The sequence below is a fragment of the Styela clava genome, chromosome 7 (genome assembly GCF_964204865.1).
Source record: "Styela clava chromosome 7, kaStyClav1.hap1.2, whole genome shotgun sequence".
In the NCBI taxonomy this organism is placed as follows: Eukaryota; Metazoa; Chordata; class Ascidiacea; order Stolidobranchia; family Styelidae; genus Styela; species Styela clava.
Window position 1 is genome coordinate 13,770,239 of NC_135256.1, and position 22,720 is coordinate 13,792,958.

Below are 22,720 nucleotides of genomic sequence, written 5' to 3' on the forward strand. Positions count from 1 at the left end.
CCTCTTGACCGGAAACACATGCTGCTGGGTTTTGAAAATCACTAAAATCGCCATATATGAGTTATGTAAATTTTGCGTCAGATTATCAAAAGTCAATCGGAAAATTCACATAATTCCAAGTTTTTGTTGAAATTCATTAAACTTTGCTTACAATTTGTTTGACTATATCTTTAATTCAAAATAAGAAAATCAACCCCCTCTTGACCGGAAACACATGCTGCTGGGCTTTGAAAATCACTAAAATCGCCATATATGAGTTATGTCAATTTTGCGGCAGATTATCAAAAGTCAATCGGAAAATTCACATAATTCCAAGTTTTTGTTGGAATTCATTAAACTTTGCTTACAATTTGTATGACTTTATCTTTAATTTAAAATAATAAAATCAATCCCCTCTTGACCGGAAACACATGCTGCTGGGCTTTGAAAATCACCAAAATCGCCATATATGAGTTACGTCAATTTTGCGTCAGATTATCGAAATTCAATCGAAAAATTCAAAAATTTATAAGTTTTTGTTGAAATTCATTAAACTTTGCTTATAATCTATATGACTATATCTTTAATTTAAAATAATAAAATCAACCCCCTCTTGACCGGAACCACATGCTGCTGGGCTTTGAAAAACACCAAAATCGCCATAAATATTGACATAATTTTGAGTTTCTGATAGAAATTCATTTGCTTCTGCTTACAATTTTTATGATTATATTTTTCATTCGAAATTTTAAAACCGTCCCTCCTCCGTTTTCTTTGCTTTCTTCAATCCGGCATTTCCTTTTTTATGCTTGTTTACCATATTTTAACAAGACAAATCATTGGGAACATTAAATTTTACGCGTGGGTATTTTCTGCGATTCTGTCAGTCTTAATTTCGTTTTTTGCTGCTAGCTTCCCAGAGGTGTTTTTTTTGGAGATCGTTTTGCCACTTTAGCCTGTAGGCATGAATAGCCTTGTCTGCATATGTATTCTCATCGTGACTGCATCTGCGCTTGGGGGTAAGTGTTTATTTTGTAATAATATACTGATAATGAAGGAAAATAAGCAAACTCATCGGTAACTAACTTAAATTCTTGAAGATTGACAGACTGCGTATCCAATACGGTACGGTCTGACGGTACCGGTACGGTACTTATTTTTTTATCCCACGGCGGATGGTTTGCTCTACGGCACTGTTTTGTGATTGCCGGTATGCAGAATAGGCTCAGGGAAGGTTAGGATATAACTAATCTTGCCTGCCTGATGGATGTTCAGATGTAAGTTGACTATCAGCTTGGAAAAATTGCATTGTTTTGTTGTTCATTCCTGCATTCAGTCATTGTACCGGTACTGTTATAAGATAGGTTTCACATATTTATCCCGGGGGAGAGGAGAGACGATAAGACAGCTTAACCATATGGAAAACCACGGCTTTTCGCCTGGTTACCATTCCATGTCGGGTATGGGATTAGTTAGTTATTTGTTTTCGTAAGCATGGACTTCCTAATTCTGTAATTCTGTAATTCTATGTTGGATATTTCTTACAGAATATGTCTCATTTGACCAACTTTATGATGATGGTCTGACTGCTTATGGAAATCAAAACTGGAAACTTTCAATTTCAAGCTTTGAAGAAGCAATAAAAAGTTACAAGTAAGAAAAGTTAATTTTTCACAATGCTGCAATGTGTATTACGATGATAAACACTAATCTGTTCTTTGCAGCTCTCCACTGAATAATTTCTGATGTTTCGAAATGAGAATAAAATGTTAGTTAGATTTTTAATTAATAGTGTAACAAAGCTTGGGTCTGGTATAGTTTAGTACCACATGCACTTCTAATTGGCCTGGTTCAACAATTTTTGCATATGTCATTCCCCACACTCACCTGATTACGTCACCATAAAATTACTTCACTACGACATCACACTGGCATAATAAATACCTCCCAAAGTGTACGAATGGTCGTCCAAATACGCAGACGATCACCCGAAATCGAGCAAGCTATTTCTCTCGTTTTCTCGTCGCAACGATCCCAATATGAGAGAGACCGCTGGCATTAGTGAGTTTGGTATCATCGGCGCAGATGCCATTTTGGACGATGGTAGCTATATATGGCAAGCTCTATGACGGGATTGTGACGTCGTAGTGACGTAATTTTTAGATGACATAGTCAGGTGGGGGTTAGGAATGACATACAGGATTCGTTACGCCCACCGGAAGTACTTGTGGTACTAAACTATACTAGATCCCAAAGCTGTACTGGTATGCAATTGGAAACTAATGACTGAAATGTGCATTAGTATCAGGTTTGCACTTTTAAATTGGGATGAGATATTTATTATCAGTCATTTCGTTAATGATCCCACAAGTGATAGAGTTGTCCTATCGCTCCGAATAAGGCCCTGTACAAGCTTACACCGTTATGTAAGGAGATACTATCTTAATATTAGGGCCCAAATTCTTGCCAATTTGGCATTGTCTACCCAATTTATTACCACCAAGGTGAGATGGTGGCAGGGGATTTGAACTTGAGATGTGTAATCTGTCATGCCGCCACATTTAAGCCTAATGCTTCAAACCCAGGCCCATAATATTTGGAGATTATGAAAACGCTATCTCTAAAAATACTTGATTAAATCCTTAATTTCCGTTCTCAGGCAATATAAAAGTGGTGTTGTCGATTGTTATATGAGATGTAAAAATTCTTCATTGGAAAATTCATTACTGAGTCAAAGTGATCTGGGAAAAATTACTCTGAAAGGTGAAATTCATATAATGATTTTCTTATACTTGTGTGTAAGCAATAGTAGTAAGATATATTAACAATGCCAACATTGTAAAATTGTCACAAGTGAAAATCTGAGGAAGATATCGATATGACATTGCGAACCTATTTAACCTTCATTTTCAAGTGCTTTTATCGTTATTTAGTAGGTTTAGCTTTTATTCTATTATAGGTTTGAATCAGGTAACAATAGTGCTTATGATTTTAGATAACTGAATTTGAAATTGTGATTGTTGTTACTTCACTTGGCATATTTGATGCTCTGTCTCTTATTGCAGCTGTGTGCAATCGAGAATGTTTGGATGAAAAATTTGGAGATTTCCGATTTATTTCTGGTATATCTCGTGAAGTGAAGCAAGCATTTGAAAAGTTAGCAGCATATCAATATCTTCAATATGCATATTTTAAGGTAATATTTCAATTTATTCTCGGAATAAAAATGAATACTGTCTCTGAATACTCTCTACTTTCAAGTCCCAGGGTGTGATAAATTCGCCAGCCAATGCTGAAATGGTAAGATTCTGGTCCTTTTGAATATAAGAAGCTCCTTACATAGGTATCTGTGGCTGCTTGTGTAGGGCATTGTTTAGAGCGGATGGTGTGAGTAAGCGCTCTATGAAAAAAAGTAATAATTTTGTAATGTTTTCCTATTGCAGGAAGGTCTCTTGGCCAAATCAGTTTCATCTGCTCATACATTTAATGTGAGATATCCAGAGGATGAAATGATGAAAAAGAACATGGCATATTTTCGGAGTAATGATGATGTAACGAAGGATATGTTCTTAAACGTAGAACCAAGAGATCATCTTGAATTATACGATCAGGGTATGGTGTAATTTCTTTTCTTCTACTTCTGTTAATTAAGTATTTTACGACGCCGAGGGCTCAGTTTTAGAAACTCTGTCAGTCCATCGACATGGAGACCATAGAAGCTATTCAACTTGCCAGTGTTTTTTTTTCATTTTATACATATAATTAATTTCTATACTATTAATTAAATTTCAGCCGTTCAAGCTTATTTGAAGGAAGATTATGAAAATGCTGCACAAAATTTTGAATCATCTTTACTAGCATATTATAATTCAGTAGAAGAATGCTATGCATTATGTGAAAATGAAAGTAATTTTGAAGAAGCAGAAAGTAGAGAAAATTTAGATTTTCACAGACAGACTGCATGTAAGAATAAACTTGTATGTAGGCAAAAACTTAAGACTTGCATGACTAACATTTGTGTATTTATATGAGTGGGATTGTGCCAATCCAATTACCGTATATCGTTAGTTTTTAACTCCTCTGCTTATATGTGAGGATATATGGTAGTTGAAATATGCTAAATTCTTCTATTTTCTTCAATTTCATTTGTTATTTTTTGTATATTTTCACTTGTATTTTATATCCCAAGTTCGGATTGTGCGTGCCCATTCATCTTTTGTTGGAAATCTCATTTAAATTTCAAAGTCATTTAAATTTCCTGAATTTCCACCCTGTATCTTCTATCTATTTTTTGATGTCTCAAATTTTTGGCACTTTTCATCTTGTTATTTGGTGATCTGGTAAACCTTTTTTGAGTTTTCAGACTCTATTTGTATGTATGTGCGTTTATTTGTCGCAAAAAGTAACAGAATCTGTATAATAAAAAAACATACAGGACATGCAGGAATTTTCTGACCTAAGACACAGTTGCGCATCATGCACCCTTCACAAATATAACAGCAGTTTATGAATCTTATGTTATCATAGTTCAATATATATATTTATTTAGACAATTTAGAATTAATATGAAAAATTGAGTTCTATGCAACAATTTGTATAAAATTTACTTTGTATATTTTATAACCCATTTTTCAGCATTGTTGCTTTTCAAATTTTGTTTTAAATTTTTATTATACATAATTGCTTGACAGTTGGCCAATTTTGAAAAATGTCAGCCTTACTTTATATTTCACATAAACTCGATACAATCAGAATTAATTGGATTTAAAGCAGTTAGTTTAATCAACCTAGTAAACGTATTCTTGGTATATTTATATAAGCTTTCTTTGAGATTGAAAAATTTCTAAAGTGTGAAAATGTATTTACATTTGTATTTATCTTTAGATCTTTACATCAAAGTACTTGAATGCAGTCTGAAATGTATACAAGATTTAGCAACAGATTATGGGGAGAAAAAATATCCAAATTTTGTTCCTGTGCAATATCATTATCTGCAATTTTCTTATTATCAAGGTAGGAGATATTTCGATGAATCAAGAGTAAAAAGTGTAAATTATCTTACTCACATCCAGAAATTGGGGGTTCAGAATGCTCATTGAGAGATTATTTCAACTTCTTGAAGGAATAAATTAGATTATGTTACAATAAGACGCCTTTCAATTCAAATTATAAAAAATACAGACAGCTAGATGATCTGCTCATTACAAATCTCTGACGTTCTTTATTATTTGCCAATGACAATGTTTTTACTCGAGTTGCCATTTTTTGGAAAAGTGAGGTAGGTAGGTATTTTGAACTGTGGTTTAGCAAATCTATTTTTAAACAGAATATGGTGTCACAGCTTATCAGCTACTATTAAATGGATTTTACACATCAACATATAGTTAGGCATAATATGTCATTTTGTTACACAGCCAACAATTTTCATAAATCAATAGAATGTGCAAAAACTTATCTTGTGTTTCATCCAAATGATACTGTAATGTTGGAGAATCTAAGGTTACTTTCAAATGAAGTTGATGGCATCGATAAATTTGAACCAAGACAGGTTTGTAAATTGTACTGTTATTTTATTTATTTTTCACCCAACCCCTTTTACTCTGAACTAGGCTCTATACAAGCAGGCATTGATACCTAATGATATGAAAGAAGTTATCATTATTTATTTGAAAATACTAGAATCTTTTCGTTTGACAATGTATACCCAATTTATCATACCCTCAAATGAGTTGGTTGGCATGGGACTTGAAACTCGAGATTCATAAACTCCAATAGCAACACAGTTAAGTCTAACTCTTTAATCGCTAGGCCGTAGAAAATCGTGCCACTTTGAAAGTCAAAAAAGTCAGAAATTTAATTTGTACATTAGATGATTCAACAACTTGTTACTGAAATCACGGTTCCATTACATTTGAACCCACGTACATTTGAACCCACGACAATTGCACCTGCATGCCATTGCACCTATGGAATTTTTTTTGGTTTTACGGATAATGGAATTTTTTTTGGTTTTACGGATATTTGTACCCATACTAACCTAACCCATGGGTTTTAGCACCCGCATATTGATTGAACCCGCGGATATACACATAGGTTCAAATGTACGGTCACCTGAAATCACATATGCATAATGCAATCCTGACAAAATGAGATTTAAATTACTCAATTTAATCACCAGTATGAATTTGTTGAATTTTTTGTTTCTTTTTTTTTACAATGTTTATTGTTTTGTTCAGCTGCTATTACTTTATTTATGAAGAAACCTCATCTTTTGTGTTTTAAGGATTTTTGCTTATTTCCTTCCAGTTGCATTATAACAATATTTATATATTCAAGGGTGCGGTTTTATACCATCGTAAAATCAAAATTGAGGTAGCCATGTTGAAATACTCGTATCAATATTTTGGAATCAAAGATTATGATGAGAGTATATTTGTTCACTTCGGAAGTATTAAGAAGAATGAAGATCCCAGGGATGATAACATGGATTTCGATTTGGATGAGGAAGATGGAAATGATGAAATTTTACAGGATTCAGTGGAAAAAATTAATAATTCTACAAATGCAGGTGATGTTTTGTGAAAGCTTTAAATTTGTGTATCGAGATATTGATATGTCAATTCTTACAGTAACTGTTGTATAGGATAAGATAAGCAACTTAACCATATGGCGAACCACGGCCTCTCGTCTGGTTACCAGTCCATGTCAGAAATGGGATTAGTTGTTATTTGTTTTCGGAAGCATGGACTTGATAGTGGAGGAAGCCGTAATCGACCGGCCTTACATGAACCAACCTACGGCAGCGAAGGAGTCCAGCAATCCTCTTGCACATAACTATCCCTGCGTGGCATTCGAACCCACCCAGAGTAATCAGAGGTGCGGTGGCGAGCGTTTTCCTAACGCTTAGCAGGATGAGCCACACCGCTGCACCATCCTAGTATAGTGTAGGCCAATTTAGAATCCAGGATATCTGAACCTATTCTATTTTTGCTGATGGCTGGTGGCCTTGTGGTGGGAATTCTCTCAACTTTATATACCTTGTCGGTCCTGGCATTTGTCAGACAATTTTTTTTTGAACGAAGATTCACAAAGTTTGGACCTCGTAGCTTTTTAAATGGAATTAGAGTGCTATTCTTTTCCTCTAGACGTAATAAAATACCCATAATCATCAATGTCTTTGACTAACAGTAAAGAATAGTCAACTTGCATTTCTGTTTGAATCGATAAGCTCAAATTGCATGTTGAATTTGATTAAAAACTGCTAAAATTTTTCTTTCAGTCCAGATTAATTTAATCTGATAAAAGATTTATATCTGCATTGACTGCATGAGCCAAAGAATTCGAAACATATTTTTTTTCGTTAATAGAATTTTTAATTTTATTTTTAACAGAAGATACCGCACAATCTGATGTGCCTGAATATGAATCGATGAAACAGAAAACCGACGATATTATAGAAAAGAAAGCAGTTGACGTTGAACGAAGCATGGCTGAAAACGAGAAAAAGCGGAGAGATGAAATGCATTATATAGAACCAGTGAGTCGTAGTAACCTATGTCAAAGTTTTCCCCCTTTTTTACGCGACACTTATTTATGTTTTTGCTTTGAACAAGTACAAGTAGCCATTGATATTTTTATAGTGAGTGATGAACTACTAAGAGTTGAATCTTATATAAATGTCATTTTACAATGTGGCGTATCACACCTCCCTTCAATAATCCTGTACTATACTAGTCTGTGCAATTAGTCACTAAAATATACATGTAATGTGCTTTTGAAAGAATCTTGACAATTTACTTCAATATGGGTGAGCATTCGGTTTGACCTCAAGTGCTTTGCTTTGTGTACCAAATTAGTTGGGTCATCTTACTCGAAGCAACCATTTGCCACTGTTACATTTTATTTATTTTATATTTTATAGAGCAATAAATAGGAAAATTCTATTCTAATATAAGTATATTCAATCATTTCACAGGATGATGATGTTGATGTGTCGGGTATTACTTTATCAAACTTGGGACGTCAAACTGTGGATTCAAAATATATAGTAACTGTCGAAAAAAGATCAAAAGAAGCTCCATTACCTGAAGGACCAATAATATATGAAGGTATTGTATGGATGTTAAATACCTGCTAAAGAGGATACTAATTTGGAATTTTATTGGATTTAATGGCACACATACTCTTTACACAGTAAGAATGAGATTTTCATACTCATATATTATCTCCCTGCCTTCCAATAGAGACAGATTTTACTTTATTCGAGGTCAGTTATCATGTACTACATCATCAGCGGACCCTACTAATTAGTAAATATCGGTCGATTTTAGCAGGGACATTTAAAAATTAGTATCTCGCAAACTAAGTCCACTTTATGTAAGCAGTAAACACAAAATCTAGAAAAATTATATAGATTTCTGTTATGTAGAGTTGATGCTTATGCAGTAAATCTTTTTCATTTTCAGGAACCACTCTTCTTGCAAATTCAACACAGCTCAAGGGAAGAGAAAGATTTGCTGTCGATAATATGGCATCTGAAAAGGAATGTATCTCACTTATTGATTTGGAGTTGGTCAGTTTTGAATTTTATTTAGCTAGACTAAAAATGCTAAGAAGTAACACTGGTGATTCTTAACAGAGCTCTGTATAAGTCAGAATGTGGAGTTGTGGAAAATCCACAATTTACTCCCACCGTGAGTTTGGCTCAAGACTGCCTGTTAGTGTTGAAATAAATTTTGGCTCAGACTCTAGCTCCCAACTTCAGGTTGACGGAAATTTCGACGCGGGCTTCAACTGTGTACTCCCGATGAAATCAAATTTAAATAATAAAATCTTTAACATTTGCAACAAAAAATTTTTGCCCTAAAATCATTTCAACTCCAACTACACAACCCTTGTACGAGCAACCACTGATACCTACTATTTTTGGAAGGACCAGGCTTTTCGTCACAATATTTTTTGCCAAATTCATCACATTCTTGGTGGATATGTGATTTGAACCCAAGGGCCTAAATTTGCTAGCATTGCATTTCCCACGTTTCATTCGTGATTTTACTGGTAAACTTCCATTCTTCATGCTTAGCGTATGCACGATTTGTTTTTTTTTATATTATTCAAAGTAGATTTGTAGATTTCTTCTACTAAAATTAAATAATTGTTGATTTTTCAGAGTTTTGGTGATGTAGGAGATGGATATAGTGGTAAATCATCTCCTCATACTGAGCATGAGATATTTGAAGGAGTAACTCTGATTAAAGCTGCAAATGTGAGTCTTGTAGAATTCTTTAAATTGCATTTAGTTAGTTTATGGACAATTACATGAGTAGTGTCTGAGAGGCTGCAGTTAACTCAGCTTGAGTTGTATTCGAGTTATTTAAATGAAATGACCTGGGCATCGTAATACCCCAACTGCCAGTAAGATTAACTTGTGATTGACTCAGAACCCACGCAGGATAATCAGAGGTTCTATGGCGTGCGTATATCGCTTAGCAGGAAGCAGCACACCACCAAGTCTGATGATGTTTATTATCATCATTGAAACTATGAAATTCGGTTAGTTCGAAGTTTTGACTCCGATTCCCAACTCTGGGCTGTTTAAATATTTGACTTCAGTGAAAACATTTCAAACTTGAATACCACAGTCCTGGTTGTCCCAGTACAATCTCAATATTATTAATCACCTTTATGTTATGTTATATAAACTTTCGATTTCACGGAATTGCTTACTTTAATCTTCATTTCCTCACAGCTTGCTAAAGAAGGAATACTTCCATTATCCACTGCCATATTGTATCGTGATTTGAGTGAGAAAGTACGGGCACAAGTACAAGCTTATTTTAACCTTCCTCATCTATATTTTGATTATACTCATCTGGTTTGCAGAACTTCAAATCCAGGTTTGTATTAAATATTTAAAAAAAAAATTCGCAGTTATGTGACGATAATATAGAAATGTACCATGCATTGATTATTTCTTTGGTAATGAATTTTCATGATCTATGGCCTCCTTCCAAAGACCAACCCTTGTGGCTCGCTGTACTTCACTGAAAATACCCACTTTAGCTTATGAAGTGTTTCCATCAGTTGTTTTTAGAGATAAGATCTGAAGCCCGATCCCCGACCCTACCTGAAATTCGGGCCGGGCCTGAAATGTCAATCATTACGTTCGGGTCGGGCCGAGCGTCTCTATTGCTGACTTTTTTTTAAAATAAATATATTTTTATAAAAAATATATGCTAAAGCTATGTGTGGAATTTAAAGAACTCTAATAAAATATGAAATTTTGGGTTTGCTTCGGGCTCGGGCCTGCAAATCCAGTTAATTAGTCGGGCTCGAGTCGGGTTTATTACCCGCGAGCCCGCGTTGTTTTATGCGCCACATTTAACAATAAAATCTAACAAATCAAAAAAAAAATTTAATATATCGCAATCAACAAATTGAGTGTGGGTTCCTGTTTGAGAAACCTTGACCTAATGGTTAATGTATTAAATCAGGGGCGGCTCGTGAGCCACAAGCAGGCCCATCAAGCCAGTTTGGGTGGCCCTTGTTTTCAACATCGAGCATAAAATCCGAATCAGTTTAGGTTCAAATAGGCGCTCACATTGGTAAAAAATTCATAATGTTTTTTGCTCTTGTAACTTTTTTTAAATCTTTCATCGTTTAGCCTGGTGTCTATATAACTACTGCAAGGCTAAGCATTAGCAGCATTCTCTTCTTTTGCCTTTCCCACATGGATAAACTGAATCTTTTGTGTGGCCAGTCTAAATTTGTCAGAAGTTGGTTATATAGCCCACGACAAAAACTGTTGCACACCGCTGTGTTAAAATAATAAGCTAAAAGAATTACAATGAAAAACTCACTGACAGTGATAGTATAATTTTTCCACGATAAGATAAAATCACCACAATGATATTATTGTGGTGAAATTACAATGAGTCTTCAGGCACAAGCTATTCTAATAAACCAAATATGATTGGTAAGTAAAATTTTTTACAGATTCTCCCGAGAATAGAAAAGATCTCAGCCATCCTATTCATGCTGATAATTGCCTGCTGAAACCCAATGGAGAATGTGTTAAAGAACTTCCTGCTTATATATGGCGAGATTATAGTGCAATATTGTATTTGAATGATGGTTTTGAAGGAGGAGAATTTATATTTGCCGATTCAACTGCACGGAGAGTGAGAGTAAGTGGGGTTTTTCAAATTCAGGTTGCATGTCCTAGAACAGGGTTTCCCAAACTGTGGGTCCGTGACGACTACACAGGAGACGCAGCGATATTGAGAGTCTGAAATATGTAAATTTAACGTATATCCACTGTTACATAGTCATTCATAAACGAGGTGAAGTTAAATGATTGTATGCGTTATTGAGTTATCGCCAGTCAAGAACTTGTGCGACTTTGCCATGGTCATTTAAGCCCCGTTGATGCAAGAAAGAGGCGTGAACCCCAGTCAAGTTAATTGTGAGAGACTATCCAAGAATACACAATTAAATTAGTTCGTTGTCGTACAGTTGGGCCTACGAGTTTGCTTGTCAGAAATTGATCCGTCACATTAATGCTGTTTGTGTTGTTGTTGTTTTAAATCCAAACGGAACATTATCATCCCTCCCTAGTTACGCACATAAATTGGTATAGGATGGGGGTCCGTAAAAAATAATATTCACAAATAGGGGTTCGCCGCCCAAAAAGTTTGGGAAACTCTGTCTTAGAATCTCTAAAAGGCTGATTGATAATAAGGTAGATCTCCTTAGGGCTGTGAAGTTGGGAAAGATGTATACTGAACTCCGACTTCATACTTCTAGCCATTTAAACAATGACTATGACTCCCTACACCGGGATAAATAATTCCGACAATGGTTTGCGGGAAATTGGTGAATTGGTACATCTCAGAGGAACTCCAGGAAAACCAAATCTCGATAAATTTGACTTAGTCAACTTCATGCTCGGGGTTTCTTTCTGAAACTCTTGCTAATAAGAGCCTGAAATTTTGAATCCCGACTCAGAAGAATTTAAATTTTTGACTCCAACCTGACACTGAGGAATTCGAAATGACAACTCTTGCTCTGACTCCAACATCAATAAAAACATACTAAACTGTGACTCCATGGTTATGTCACTGGAATGCTCAAAACAACATATATACTCACCACAGCGACATACGACTGTATATATTGGATTGTGTCAACTTGTCACTTTAATTTAAAGTCAATTCTTTTTAATGAAATCAGCAAGTATCAATTCCACAATGGTGGTTTGGTTGACTGAGTTGATAGATGAATTCTTTGTAAGATTGGATGACCAGATTTGTGAAGCAACTGTTAGTATATATTGTGTATTAGTATTAGTACAATCGAATAAGAGAATATTCTCCGGTACCAAACTTTTGACCACCTTGTCAAGTTGTAATACTTTCGCATTTGGTCCGAAAGGTCCACACCCCCCACATTTGCGTTATAGTCCCTGAGGAGAGGCAGGCAGGGTACTTCAATAAAACCTGACGAACCGCCTCGCCCGCCTTTCCTTTTGATTGTTTTTTTTTACCAGTATCGACCGCGTTATACTCGGGCTCGTGGAAAGTTGAAGAGAAATACACGGGTCTATTGACAACCCATGACTGGACGAGCAGTTGGTTGGACATTCGCCAATCGCTCGTTCCTCTGGAAATTGCACCCACGCGCGTGATAATAAGATCTTTTGAGAATCCCACTCTATTACTTCTGAAGGTTCCGCACGCGTATACCCCCTTTGATAGGAGGTATTCGGAAAGTTCAGGACTCGTATAGAAATTGCCCATGTACAATCCTTCGAATGGGTTCATCAGATATTTTACAACCCGCGAAGAGAGTCCGGTTTCTGGGCTAGCTGTTGGTTCTTTGCCCACATAAATTTTCAATCTCGAAACATACCCTGTGGAGGATTCAGCCAACACCCAGACCTTTATACCGAACCGTGCTCTTTTCGATTTTATGAATTGCCGAAAGCTAATTCGGCCCTTGAAAGGTATTCTAGCATGTAGCTGCCCTCCAAAAATGGCAATAGTAAAGATAATAATCCACGAATCTTGAAAAGTTAATCCTTGTTTGGATCATCTGATCTTGGCGCTAAAGTTTCATCACAGAAATGCTGATATCTATGTATTTCAACAAATCGGTCTCTGCATTATTTTATTTAAACTTGGTACATCGAATATCCAATTTTTCTTTTGCCAATAGAGATGGACGTTTGGAAGCCAAATAATTCCCATAGCAATATCCAGTCCAAGAAATGCTTTGAATTCCTCCACATCAACAACTTTCCATTCTTTTTCCTAAACATTCTTTTTTACAGGCGTCGCTATGAAAGAAAAAAATGACGTGAGTAAAGAGTGTCGACAGGTCTATTTTCTGAGAAAACTATCAAATATCGATTTGACAAAAACCTATTCACCAATGGACTTATTAGTCTTGTTTTCTGATAGATAAAGTAATATATAGCAATACAAGATGCTTACCATGTATTTTTCAAACAGCATTGAGATTGGTCATCCTGACAATGAATTGAAGGACTGTGGTGTTGAAAAATTGAAAAAAAAACAGTCCATGAGTGTGGACGTTCGATTTAGCTGATGACTCTGTACCATTCTTAGGCCACCGAAAGGCTGATTTGTTCTTCTTGTAAAAGATTTTGTTCAGTTGTACGACGGACGGGTTCTCATCAACCACAAAACAATAAAAGTCATACAAACCTTCAGTTTCTTCTTCTTCGTCATCATTCCGAAAGGTTGGACTCCACTAAGTCACTTTCATCTGAATCACTAGGAACAAATCCTTCGTTCTCTATTTGCAAGAGGACATCCTCTCTATCGAATAACTGTGACTGCTGACGAGACATAATGTGATAGTATATCTTCCTACTATAGCGCATGAAATGATATGGCTCGCTCGAGTTCAACCCCGTCCTATTTATATACCTAGTCGATTTCGACACAGAAATAACTTCTTTCTCTCAGATACACTACTATTTGTTTACACACTCTTAAACATCAAGTTCTAACTGTGTTGGGTTAATGCATTGCAAAGACCTCAATTTTATTCAACATAGTAAATAGGTGCGTTGTGTAATCTCAATGCTATGTTGTTTAACAGGTTCAAGTTAAACCTAAATGTGGCAGGATGGTGAGTTTCGGTGCTGGACGCGAATCATTTCATGGTGTCAAGCCTGTATTAAAAGGCCGCAGATGTGCTGTTGCTTTATGGTTTACTTTATCAGAAGAAAGAAACGAGCGGGTTGGTAATTTATATCATTTTTAATTTCGCTAATTGCCAAACTTTAGTTACGGTACTTCCATAGCTTTCAATTGAAAAAAATCTCTGCTTTTTGTTAGTCTACTTAGATTTTAAATGTCTGTTTGAAGTAAATTATTTGCAGGTAATAAACATAGTCTAATTTTTTTTAGGTAACATAGCTCATGATTGTCCATTGATAACTTACTGTTGCTGAAATACAACAATTGTTTGTAAATTGTACAAGGATATTCAAATTGCATATTTCAGTGCATATGTAAATTTTCTCTTTTGATGATCTCTATTACTTGTTGGTATTTCTATTACATTTTTATCCCCCATTAGACTTCAAATATTGGCAGATGTCACACAAAATGTTAGTAACAGGTTTGCTATTGCACTTCTGATTACCTTGCGTGGATTAGTAAGTTCAAACATCACAGGTGACAACTTTGTGTGAAAATATTGCTTTCTTAGCCCATTGGATAAATAAGATAAATCCTAAAAATATTCCTATCATCTGATTACCATTTAGAATCTTTCTTAGTAAAATTTTGTCTTATTTCTGAAAATATATTTCCTTATATATTTGTTTTAGCAACGTATCAAAGCTGAAGAAATACTTGCCGAACTTGTATCAAAACAAAAAGATGAACTATGATTTGATAGAATATGCACACTGTGTCATTACGATGCTCCTGATATATTCAAACTTTTATTAATTCCAAAGAATACAGTAAGACATCAACTTTTATATACTATTTGATGTTGGTAACTTGGTGTATTGTAACTTTGATGAGTTATTTCTGATATTCATAAGCCGAGCTTTCATATAAACTAGAAGCATATTGCTGTTATATTTGTATCTGATACTAACATATTGATGACAGGCTAAGCCACATCCGACATTCTACCTTTATTCCACTTACCTTGCCAGAAGTGACATTCCTGGTAGGCCAAACCAAGACTTCAAATATTTTGATAAAAAAAATTCTTCACGGTTCCAAATGCTTTTTTATACTCATATAAACTTTCCATCCTTCCATTGCAGTTACTTTAAATGCAGATCAGTTGATAAATATCTAAATATCTTGTATTCATAGTGCTGATGAAACGGTCCCTTTTGCTGCCAATTTTTGCACATTTGCACAACCTGCAGTATTTCTCTATTTTTCTAATCATGTTTCCATACACCAGTGTTGACTATTATATATTTGTGCTAATATTTCAAGTGCCAATTATTCCATTCTTTCATTTTGTATTTCTCTATGGTTTAGTATATGTTTATGCGAAGCATATAAATTCAATATTGTTTGTTTATGCCACCGTCGAAACCTTGAATTCTTGATTTGGCAGCTGAAGCTAAATCTTTAAGTTTTCACTGAAACTGCAGTACAATTTTCTTATACGTACACTTCCCAACATCTACCATCAATCTTCACAGTATTATGATTACTGGTACCTTTCCTAAATGCTTTGTTCGTGATATGAATCTGACCTTTATTATGGCTCTTAATGAACACCAATTTAATGATCATCTTCAAACGATTGATAGTTTTTTATAGTCTTGTTGCTGCTAATTAGCGGTTTGCGAATTATTTTGTTTCATTTCTTATATGTGCTATAAGCAGGGTTGAAATACCAACAAGTAACAGAGCTGATCAAAAGAGAAAAGTCACATATGCACTGGAATATGCAATTCAAATATCCTTGTACAGTTTACAAACAATTGTTGTTTTTCAGCAACAGTAAGTTATCAATGGACAATCATGAGCTATGTTTCCTAAAAAAAAGGATGCATATGACTATGAGTTGCTTCGCTTCAGGATTTCCGCTTTGCATTCCCCATTCATTTACACTTTGAGAAAATTCGTTTTCAAGCGATCATGACAGTTCAAACAAATATTTAATTTATATAAGCGCATTCACATCTATCTCGTTTGTTTCGTTTGGAGAAGATATTATTGATAGTAAGCCAGAAACGTCAGGTTTTCAGTAAATCGTTCATGAATAGAGCAAAATGGTGTTGAAAAAAAATTTAATTTATGTTTCGCTGCAAATGTCGCAAAATTGCATTTAAAAAATGTTGAAAATTTGGTACTTCTGTAGTATATGTACCAGGTTAGGGTTAGGCCATACTTTTATTCTGATTTTCCTTATTTTAGTTCTATAACGAGTTCGGGGACTGTTTGTGTTAGCCATGTGAATATACCACCTGCCCGTGAGCTTCCGTTCATTTACACAACTTGATGTAAATTAGGCGAACGAGCTGTGAGTCTAAAATAAGGACAAATTTATTTTGTATGGCGCAGGTCCTGAAAGCAAGGACATAATCTTGAAAATCGCGGATGTTTTGGAGCCTTGGCTATAAACGTAAAGTGCCATCTGTATTCCGCTGTATACGAGCAGTGTGTGCTGTCTTCCTAACAATTTCAGAGGGTATCTTATATATATTTCTTTGTATTTTTTTTTACCATAACGCTTTTTTTCTACATTTTGCCTGATGCAATAACAACATTAAACTCTATTTAGCCAAAGTGTCCAGTCTGTTATTCTGTTATTTGCGACTCTTGGGAAGGAAATCGATTTGAAAAAATCATGTCTTTAAATATTCTGCAGTAGAATTATCTCCAGAGGTTTGCATATGTTCAGGTTGTCATGCCGAGGCCTTGTTTCCCGTGGTATTGTCTCGTGGGTTATTAGGTATTATAGTAGCCACATCAAAGGCTTATGCGCGGTAATAGAGCCCAAAACTCTCGCTTTTATTTGATCGTATTCAGACTGGAATACATTTGTGATTATTGAAAATTTAACGTAAATACGTAGAGCATGATTTCGTTTTCATAACCCAGTGCGTTCGATAGCTTGAATATCTTTACAATGTCCACGGTTGTAAATGTATTCATGCACTTGGACCAATGAGGGAGGGAAAATAGGTACCGGTAATAGTTTTGTACTCTGCCTATTCGATAGCTGCTAGTATTTTGCATTTAGAGTCATTTCCGAATAGTTTGACAATACCTATTCCTGCCTTTCAATTGATTTTGGATAGATATAAAAAATGGACAGAAATCCTATTTTTGCCGCAAAGTTCATTATATAAAATTGGGTTATTTACAGTAGATTATGTCATCATAACTTAACGTTTTTTCAGAATGGTGGTAATTTTTATTTGAAAAATTTGTCGTTTATATCATATCATTTTTAAAATTTCAGCTAGAGGCTTTCAGCCTAAACTCTTGGGAAGAAACGAGGTTTGTTTATGCGGGTTTCTAAGCACAATGGTTGATAAAAAGCGTTTCCGACGCAATCTGTGAAACGATCTGATGTCGAATACAATATACCTGTGGTACATTATATACCGGCATATAAAACATTTCATAAATTTGAAGACTTTTGTACTTGTTATTCATGATAAAAAATAAGTAAAATTCGACACTTGTTTTGAAAGTGTTGGCTTTATTACTCTACTTTTCTTTGATCGTTGTTTTAACAACATATCTTTTATCGCGCATTTGACTCATTTCACCTCTTTTGTTCACACTCACAGTGATTCGTATTGACGCGTATTCTTCGTTTTAATCTAATCTTGATAAGGTGAAGTGGGGCACGTACAGACAAAAATATTTTTATGGGAACTATTTCTAATAGAAAGGGCTCATGTAACATTTAGAATATTATTCATTCGGCCGCCTATCTTTTTGAGATTAACTCTTTAATGACGTATAATGTAGATTTTTGGCCAATAATGCTTTATTATAGCCCACCTCAAAAGGACTCTTGCTTTGTGACGGTAGAAGGTGTGCCACAGAATCCTATTAAACTAATGCTCTTTGAGAATCGAATTTTCCGACTATACTTCAGTCATTTTGTTGCAAGTGCGCGATATTAGCTTCCGCTGTTGTTTAGATGAACTATTCGATTAGTTTCAGATAAAGTATAAAAAAATAGTTATTCCTTACTATGACGTATATACATACACAATTGTCTCTAAGGTTTTCCAAAACTATCGATAAGTTCAATAAAAGCGCCAGTCTTTCAAAACTGATATTTTGATAACTCGTAATCTTCGTATGTGCTTGTATGAGATGGTTGATCATTTAAAATAAAATAACACGACCTGATATAAGGAAAACTTATCCATTTAACGCAAATATCTCATCATGGTTGAGGTGGCGTAATATTCCTACATATTATTATTGTTTCACCCTCTCATTTTTAAGTTAGGCCTACTTCTCTACATGGAGCCGGCCCTGAGCCACTGTAATTCTAAGTGTAAATGTTTTCACGTGACCATCCAGGCCAACGATTTTCTTTGTATAAGCTGAACACTTAGGGTAAAGTTAATTTTATCGTGATTTTGTGCTGTTAAACGGTAATAAAATGTAAAATGGAATCCATTTCCACGGTGATAAAGACCGGCCCTGTTTATACTCATCAAGAACCAATTAAATTCAAATAGCGCTTCATCATAAAATAGTGAAAAAGAAATACAAATCAGCGTATACTTAGTAACGCCTTTATTGCACTAAAATACTTAAAAAAGTTATTTAACAAGCATGAGTCATAGCTAAACACAACCCAGTCAAAACCCATGTTTTGTGGCTGAACACAAATCTGCCTTGACCATTATTCTATTTTATCTTACATATAAATTGTATTACAAAGTTTTTCTACTTTTGTATCATGAGTATATTTACAAATACAGTGAAAAGAATACGTATAACTGCCAAAGAAAATAATACTGCATCATCTTCAAAAAGTTTGATGAATAGGAACGATTTTAATTCGCGATCATTTCATCTTTACGCTGTGGATGGTGTTGTAGGATTTATAGTTCGATTGAAAAACGTACAATTATATCCGTCGATATATCCAGCTTCTGAAAATGTAAATAGCATATTAAAAATGCTTTACAAGAAAAAAAATCTATTACACTATCATTTTGTTAAATGCAAATTTCGTCAAATACCCAAAAACTTTTAGCTAATTTCGAAAACACACATTTGATTTTGATGCACTAAAATACATGTCTATTTTCAGCTCTTTCACTCACATATTATCAAATTTATCGGAAATCATGAATCACAAAATAAAATATAGATGGTGTTGTAAAAGGAACTTGAATATTGACATAATTCAGGTATTTCTTTAGATGCTTACTAATTTGATGTCTTACCACTGATCGTTTCTTGACTTGTCGTATTGTCACAGAAGCATACGATTTGTTCATTGTTTGTGGAATAACCGCACGATGACGATCTGGATGGACAAGGATCTTGGAAACAATATTCATTCAGTGCTTCCAATTCAGCAATTCGTTCATCTCGAGCTAAATAAAATACAAAAAAAAAACTTATTTGTGTTAGAATATTTCTTTCACTAAATCTATAAAATCATGACAACTAAGCATTAAAATAATCTGACAAAAACCCAAATCTTCAAGCATAGTAGAGTAAAAGATATCCAACTCGCATGCAAAATTTTGATTTATAGAGGTATATTAAAAACAACGACCTAAAGTGACCAATACTTTTTGAAAGTGAGAGAAGTGACAAAATAAAAAAGTTTTTGACCGTTATATTTCTAAATTTATTGAAAAAATGATGTAGATGTCAGGCATGATATGGACCACTTAAACACTACATACCCCCGTAAGGAGGGGTTTCACAACAATAAAATTTGTGAGTAGTTGATTATATTTCACGAAGGAGACTCGTCTATATACAAAAGTGAATAGAAAGAATGTATGAATGCACCACGACTATTTTTTGCGCAGTAAAGATACATTGCTGGGTTAAGTTTGCAAACAAATGCTTGCCTTTTATTTCTCCGTATAACGTTAATCCAACCACCAACCCCGTTAAGAGAGCTCCAAGTAGCAAACCAATAAAAAACGATATGATGTTGCATCTTGTCAAATGGGCACCGCAGCACCATAGCCTACAAAATCCAACATTATTTGCTGTGGAAGCACTTGTGGCTATTTTACTCGTATTCTTTTGTGATGTTTTTCTTGTGCTTTCACCATTGCCGGTTCCATTTTCCCATCCATCTTTATTTGCGGTTTCCTTATCATTTATTGGTTCCACAACAGCGGTCTGATAATTTCAACAAAGGGTGTTTTATCAAGAATTTGACATAAAGCAGGCACTATTACTTGAACAGTCACAACATTAAAAATTTCAGGAACAAGTTTTCTTTTGTATCATCGAACTCATTCACTAACAACAGGTTACCAACATTTTAAAAAATCATACCGAACTTATAACTTGAAAAATAAAGAATAAAAACAAGAAAGGACCTATGTAAACCCTCTGAATACCACCCCTGCTTACAACCTGCGAAGTCAATACTGTTCAAACTAAACTCACTTCGAAATGAAATAAATAATCAGCATGCAGTATTTATATAATTGACGTTGTTTTTATGGCATCCGCATAATGAATATTCACAAGTAAAGTAAGTAATATATATACTGTATAATGCTTATAATGAAATGTATATTTAACATTTAGTATTTCTGAAAGTGACGTTGTTTGTATGGCATCCAAATTATGAAAATTATACGACAAAAAATTTATTTCAAATATTGCTTATTTGGATTCGACTATTCAATCAGATAATTGAAAATACTTGTACAGATACCAGAGAAAATGTGCAGCATAGGTTGCGTTCTAAACAGGTCAGTGGGATCGTAATTTGGCATATAAATTGGATACCGAGATGGAGCCGTATTTCTAAACTAAATTTTAAATTCTTCATAGTTGGAATTGCAGACTTGTAATGACAATAAAACAAATCATCAAAAAATACCTACAAAAACTCAAAAAGCGTTAAGTTTGCTGAGTGTTCTTAAAAATTCTACTGTATAGGAAGTTTGTATACACCAAAGTTTTTTGTTATCAGAATTTTTTTTTCCTCAAATTCGGATTTGCAGTCGGGGTCTGAGTTTTTACAAATTGGATTCTGGAATCGGAATTGTTTGTAAATTTTCTAGGTCCCCACAGCTCTCGTTGTAACCAATATTAAAAACCCACCTTCCTTGAATACATTCCATCTAGATGCCTCTCTCTGCTCAGTCTTCCTTCAACACTTGTTCTCAGTCCAATACTTCCAGAACTGTGGTATTTACCTTGTTGTTGCATCAATCGTAATTCTATCAGCGATCTTGGTGGCGGCTTATATAACTCCCTAGTAAGCCGTTGGTTAGTCGAACTGATAGGCATAGTGTATAGCTTATTTATTAAATATATATATATCCAATAATTTATAACGATTATTCATAACCTATTTGTGTGTTTGTGGTTGTGTGAAAAAAGGAAAAGTATAATTTTACCTTGTGCCGGCATTCTGAAATTCAGTTATACTACCCACGATTTAAAATTATCAATATATATTAATATATTTGCAAAACAAATACCTAACAAATTTTTTTCAAACTGATTTCCAATATATACTAACACCATAACCTAGAATGTAGATTATATTAATCCCAATTTTCTGTTGCTTGCTTGTGTATATTGAAATGATTGCTGAACTTATCTACAGTCCGTTAAAAATCTGAACAGATCTGTGCAAACTACGGCCCGCGGGCCAAATGCGGCCCGCAAGGGAATGTTATGCGGCCCGCGAAGAAGTGCCAATTTTGAACGATGTGCCCGCGAAACGAGTTTTAGTTTAGTCAATCTGGTACGTGAGAGCAATTCCAATCTCTTTGCGTCGCAAAGTCTATACCAGTACCTGAGTGCCACTGTCATACCGTGTTAGTAAAACTGGCTAGCTAATCCTGTTGCAAAAACGAATTTTTCACTGAATTCGTCTAAAGCGAGTGTGACAATAAATTCGAATATATAGCAGTTTTCTTTAGAAAATTATGCGTTTTACCTCAATCTTTCTGCAAGGACCCCTATCAATGCCGTAAAATCAATAACAAACCGAAACAATTTTTGTGCCTGCGACTACCAGAAAGTCTGTCTCAAATAAAGGTGCGACCCGCGGATTCGCCCAATTACTCGTAGTTAGCTCTCCTATAATAAAGTTTGCACACACCTGTACTAAATAAAAATGATTTTCCGAATTTTGATTTTTCTACCGATTACAGATATATAAATGAAAATAGTTTCAATTTTAGCATAAAATTTAGGGAAATTCACGCTGACATTGATTTGTACTTAAGTTCATCTACATTTTCTTTGAAGTCACCGTCGAGTGTCTCAAAGACACTCAAACGAACAACAATTCATCGTTGACAACCACGCGTCAAGTACATTATATATGCCAAATCTCGTCACAAAACAATTTATTTATTTATGTTAGAGGAGTATGTTGGCTAAGCTCGGCTGGGTTCATGCGATTATCTAACTGCGTGAAAGGGGGTAAAGAACCATGAATTTTTCCGGAATTCTGCTTCATATGGGCTTACTCTGTGAGCATTTATCAATATCCAAACCCAAAATATATCATTTTCAATATA

General features: G+C 34.7%; 2 protein-coding genes across 2 annotated transcripts; one reads left to right on the forward strand and one right to left on the reverse strand.

Annotated features, from left to right (window-relative positions):
• Nucleotides 1–896: 896 nt before the first annotated feature.
• LOC120328236 (prolyl 3-hydroxylase 2-like) lies at nucleotides 897–16,781 on the forward strand. The gene is made up of 17 exons (XM_039394672.2): nucleotides 897–998; nucleotides 1,527–1,632; nucleotides 2,639–2,742; nucleotides 3,045–3,175; nucleotides 3,423–3,591; nucleotides 3,772–3,942; nucleotides 4,864–4,992; nucleotides 5,394–5,527; nucleotides 6,316–6,547; nucleotides 7,371–7,516; nucleotides 7,955–8,087; nucleotides 8,445–8,551; nucleotides 9,149–9,244; nucleotides 9,728–9,875; nucleotides 10,975–11,165; nucleotides 14,107–14,247; nucleotides 14,843–16,781. Exons 1-17 carry the CDS (start codon nucleotides 944–946, stop codon nucleotides 14,903–14,905), a joined length of 2,256 nt encoding a protein of 751 aa, XP_039250606.2. The 5' UTR covers nucleotides 897–943; the 3' UTR covers nucleotides 14,906–16,781.
• Nucleotides 16,782–18,865: 2,084 nt separating this feature from the next.
• LOC120328884 (uncharacterized) lies at nucleotides 18,866–21,498 on the reverse strand. The gene is made up of 4 exons (XM_039395447.2): nucleotides 21,285–21,498; nucleotides 20,066–20,345; nucleotides 19,424–19,576; nucleotides 18,866–19,126 (listed from the first exon to the last, which is right to left on the reverse strand). Exons 1-4 carry the CDS (start codon nucleotides 21,471–21,473, stop codon nucleotides 19,050–19,052), a joined length of 699 nt encoding a protein of 232 aa, XP_039251381.2. The 5' UTR covers nucleotides 21,474–21,498; the 3' UTR covers nucleotides 18,866–19,049.
• Nucleotides 21,499–22,720: the final 1,222 nt, after the last annotated feature.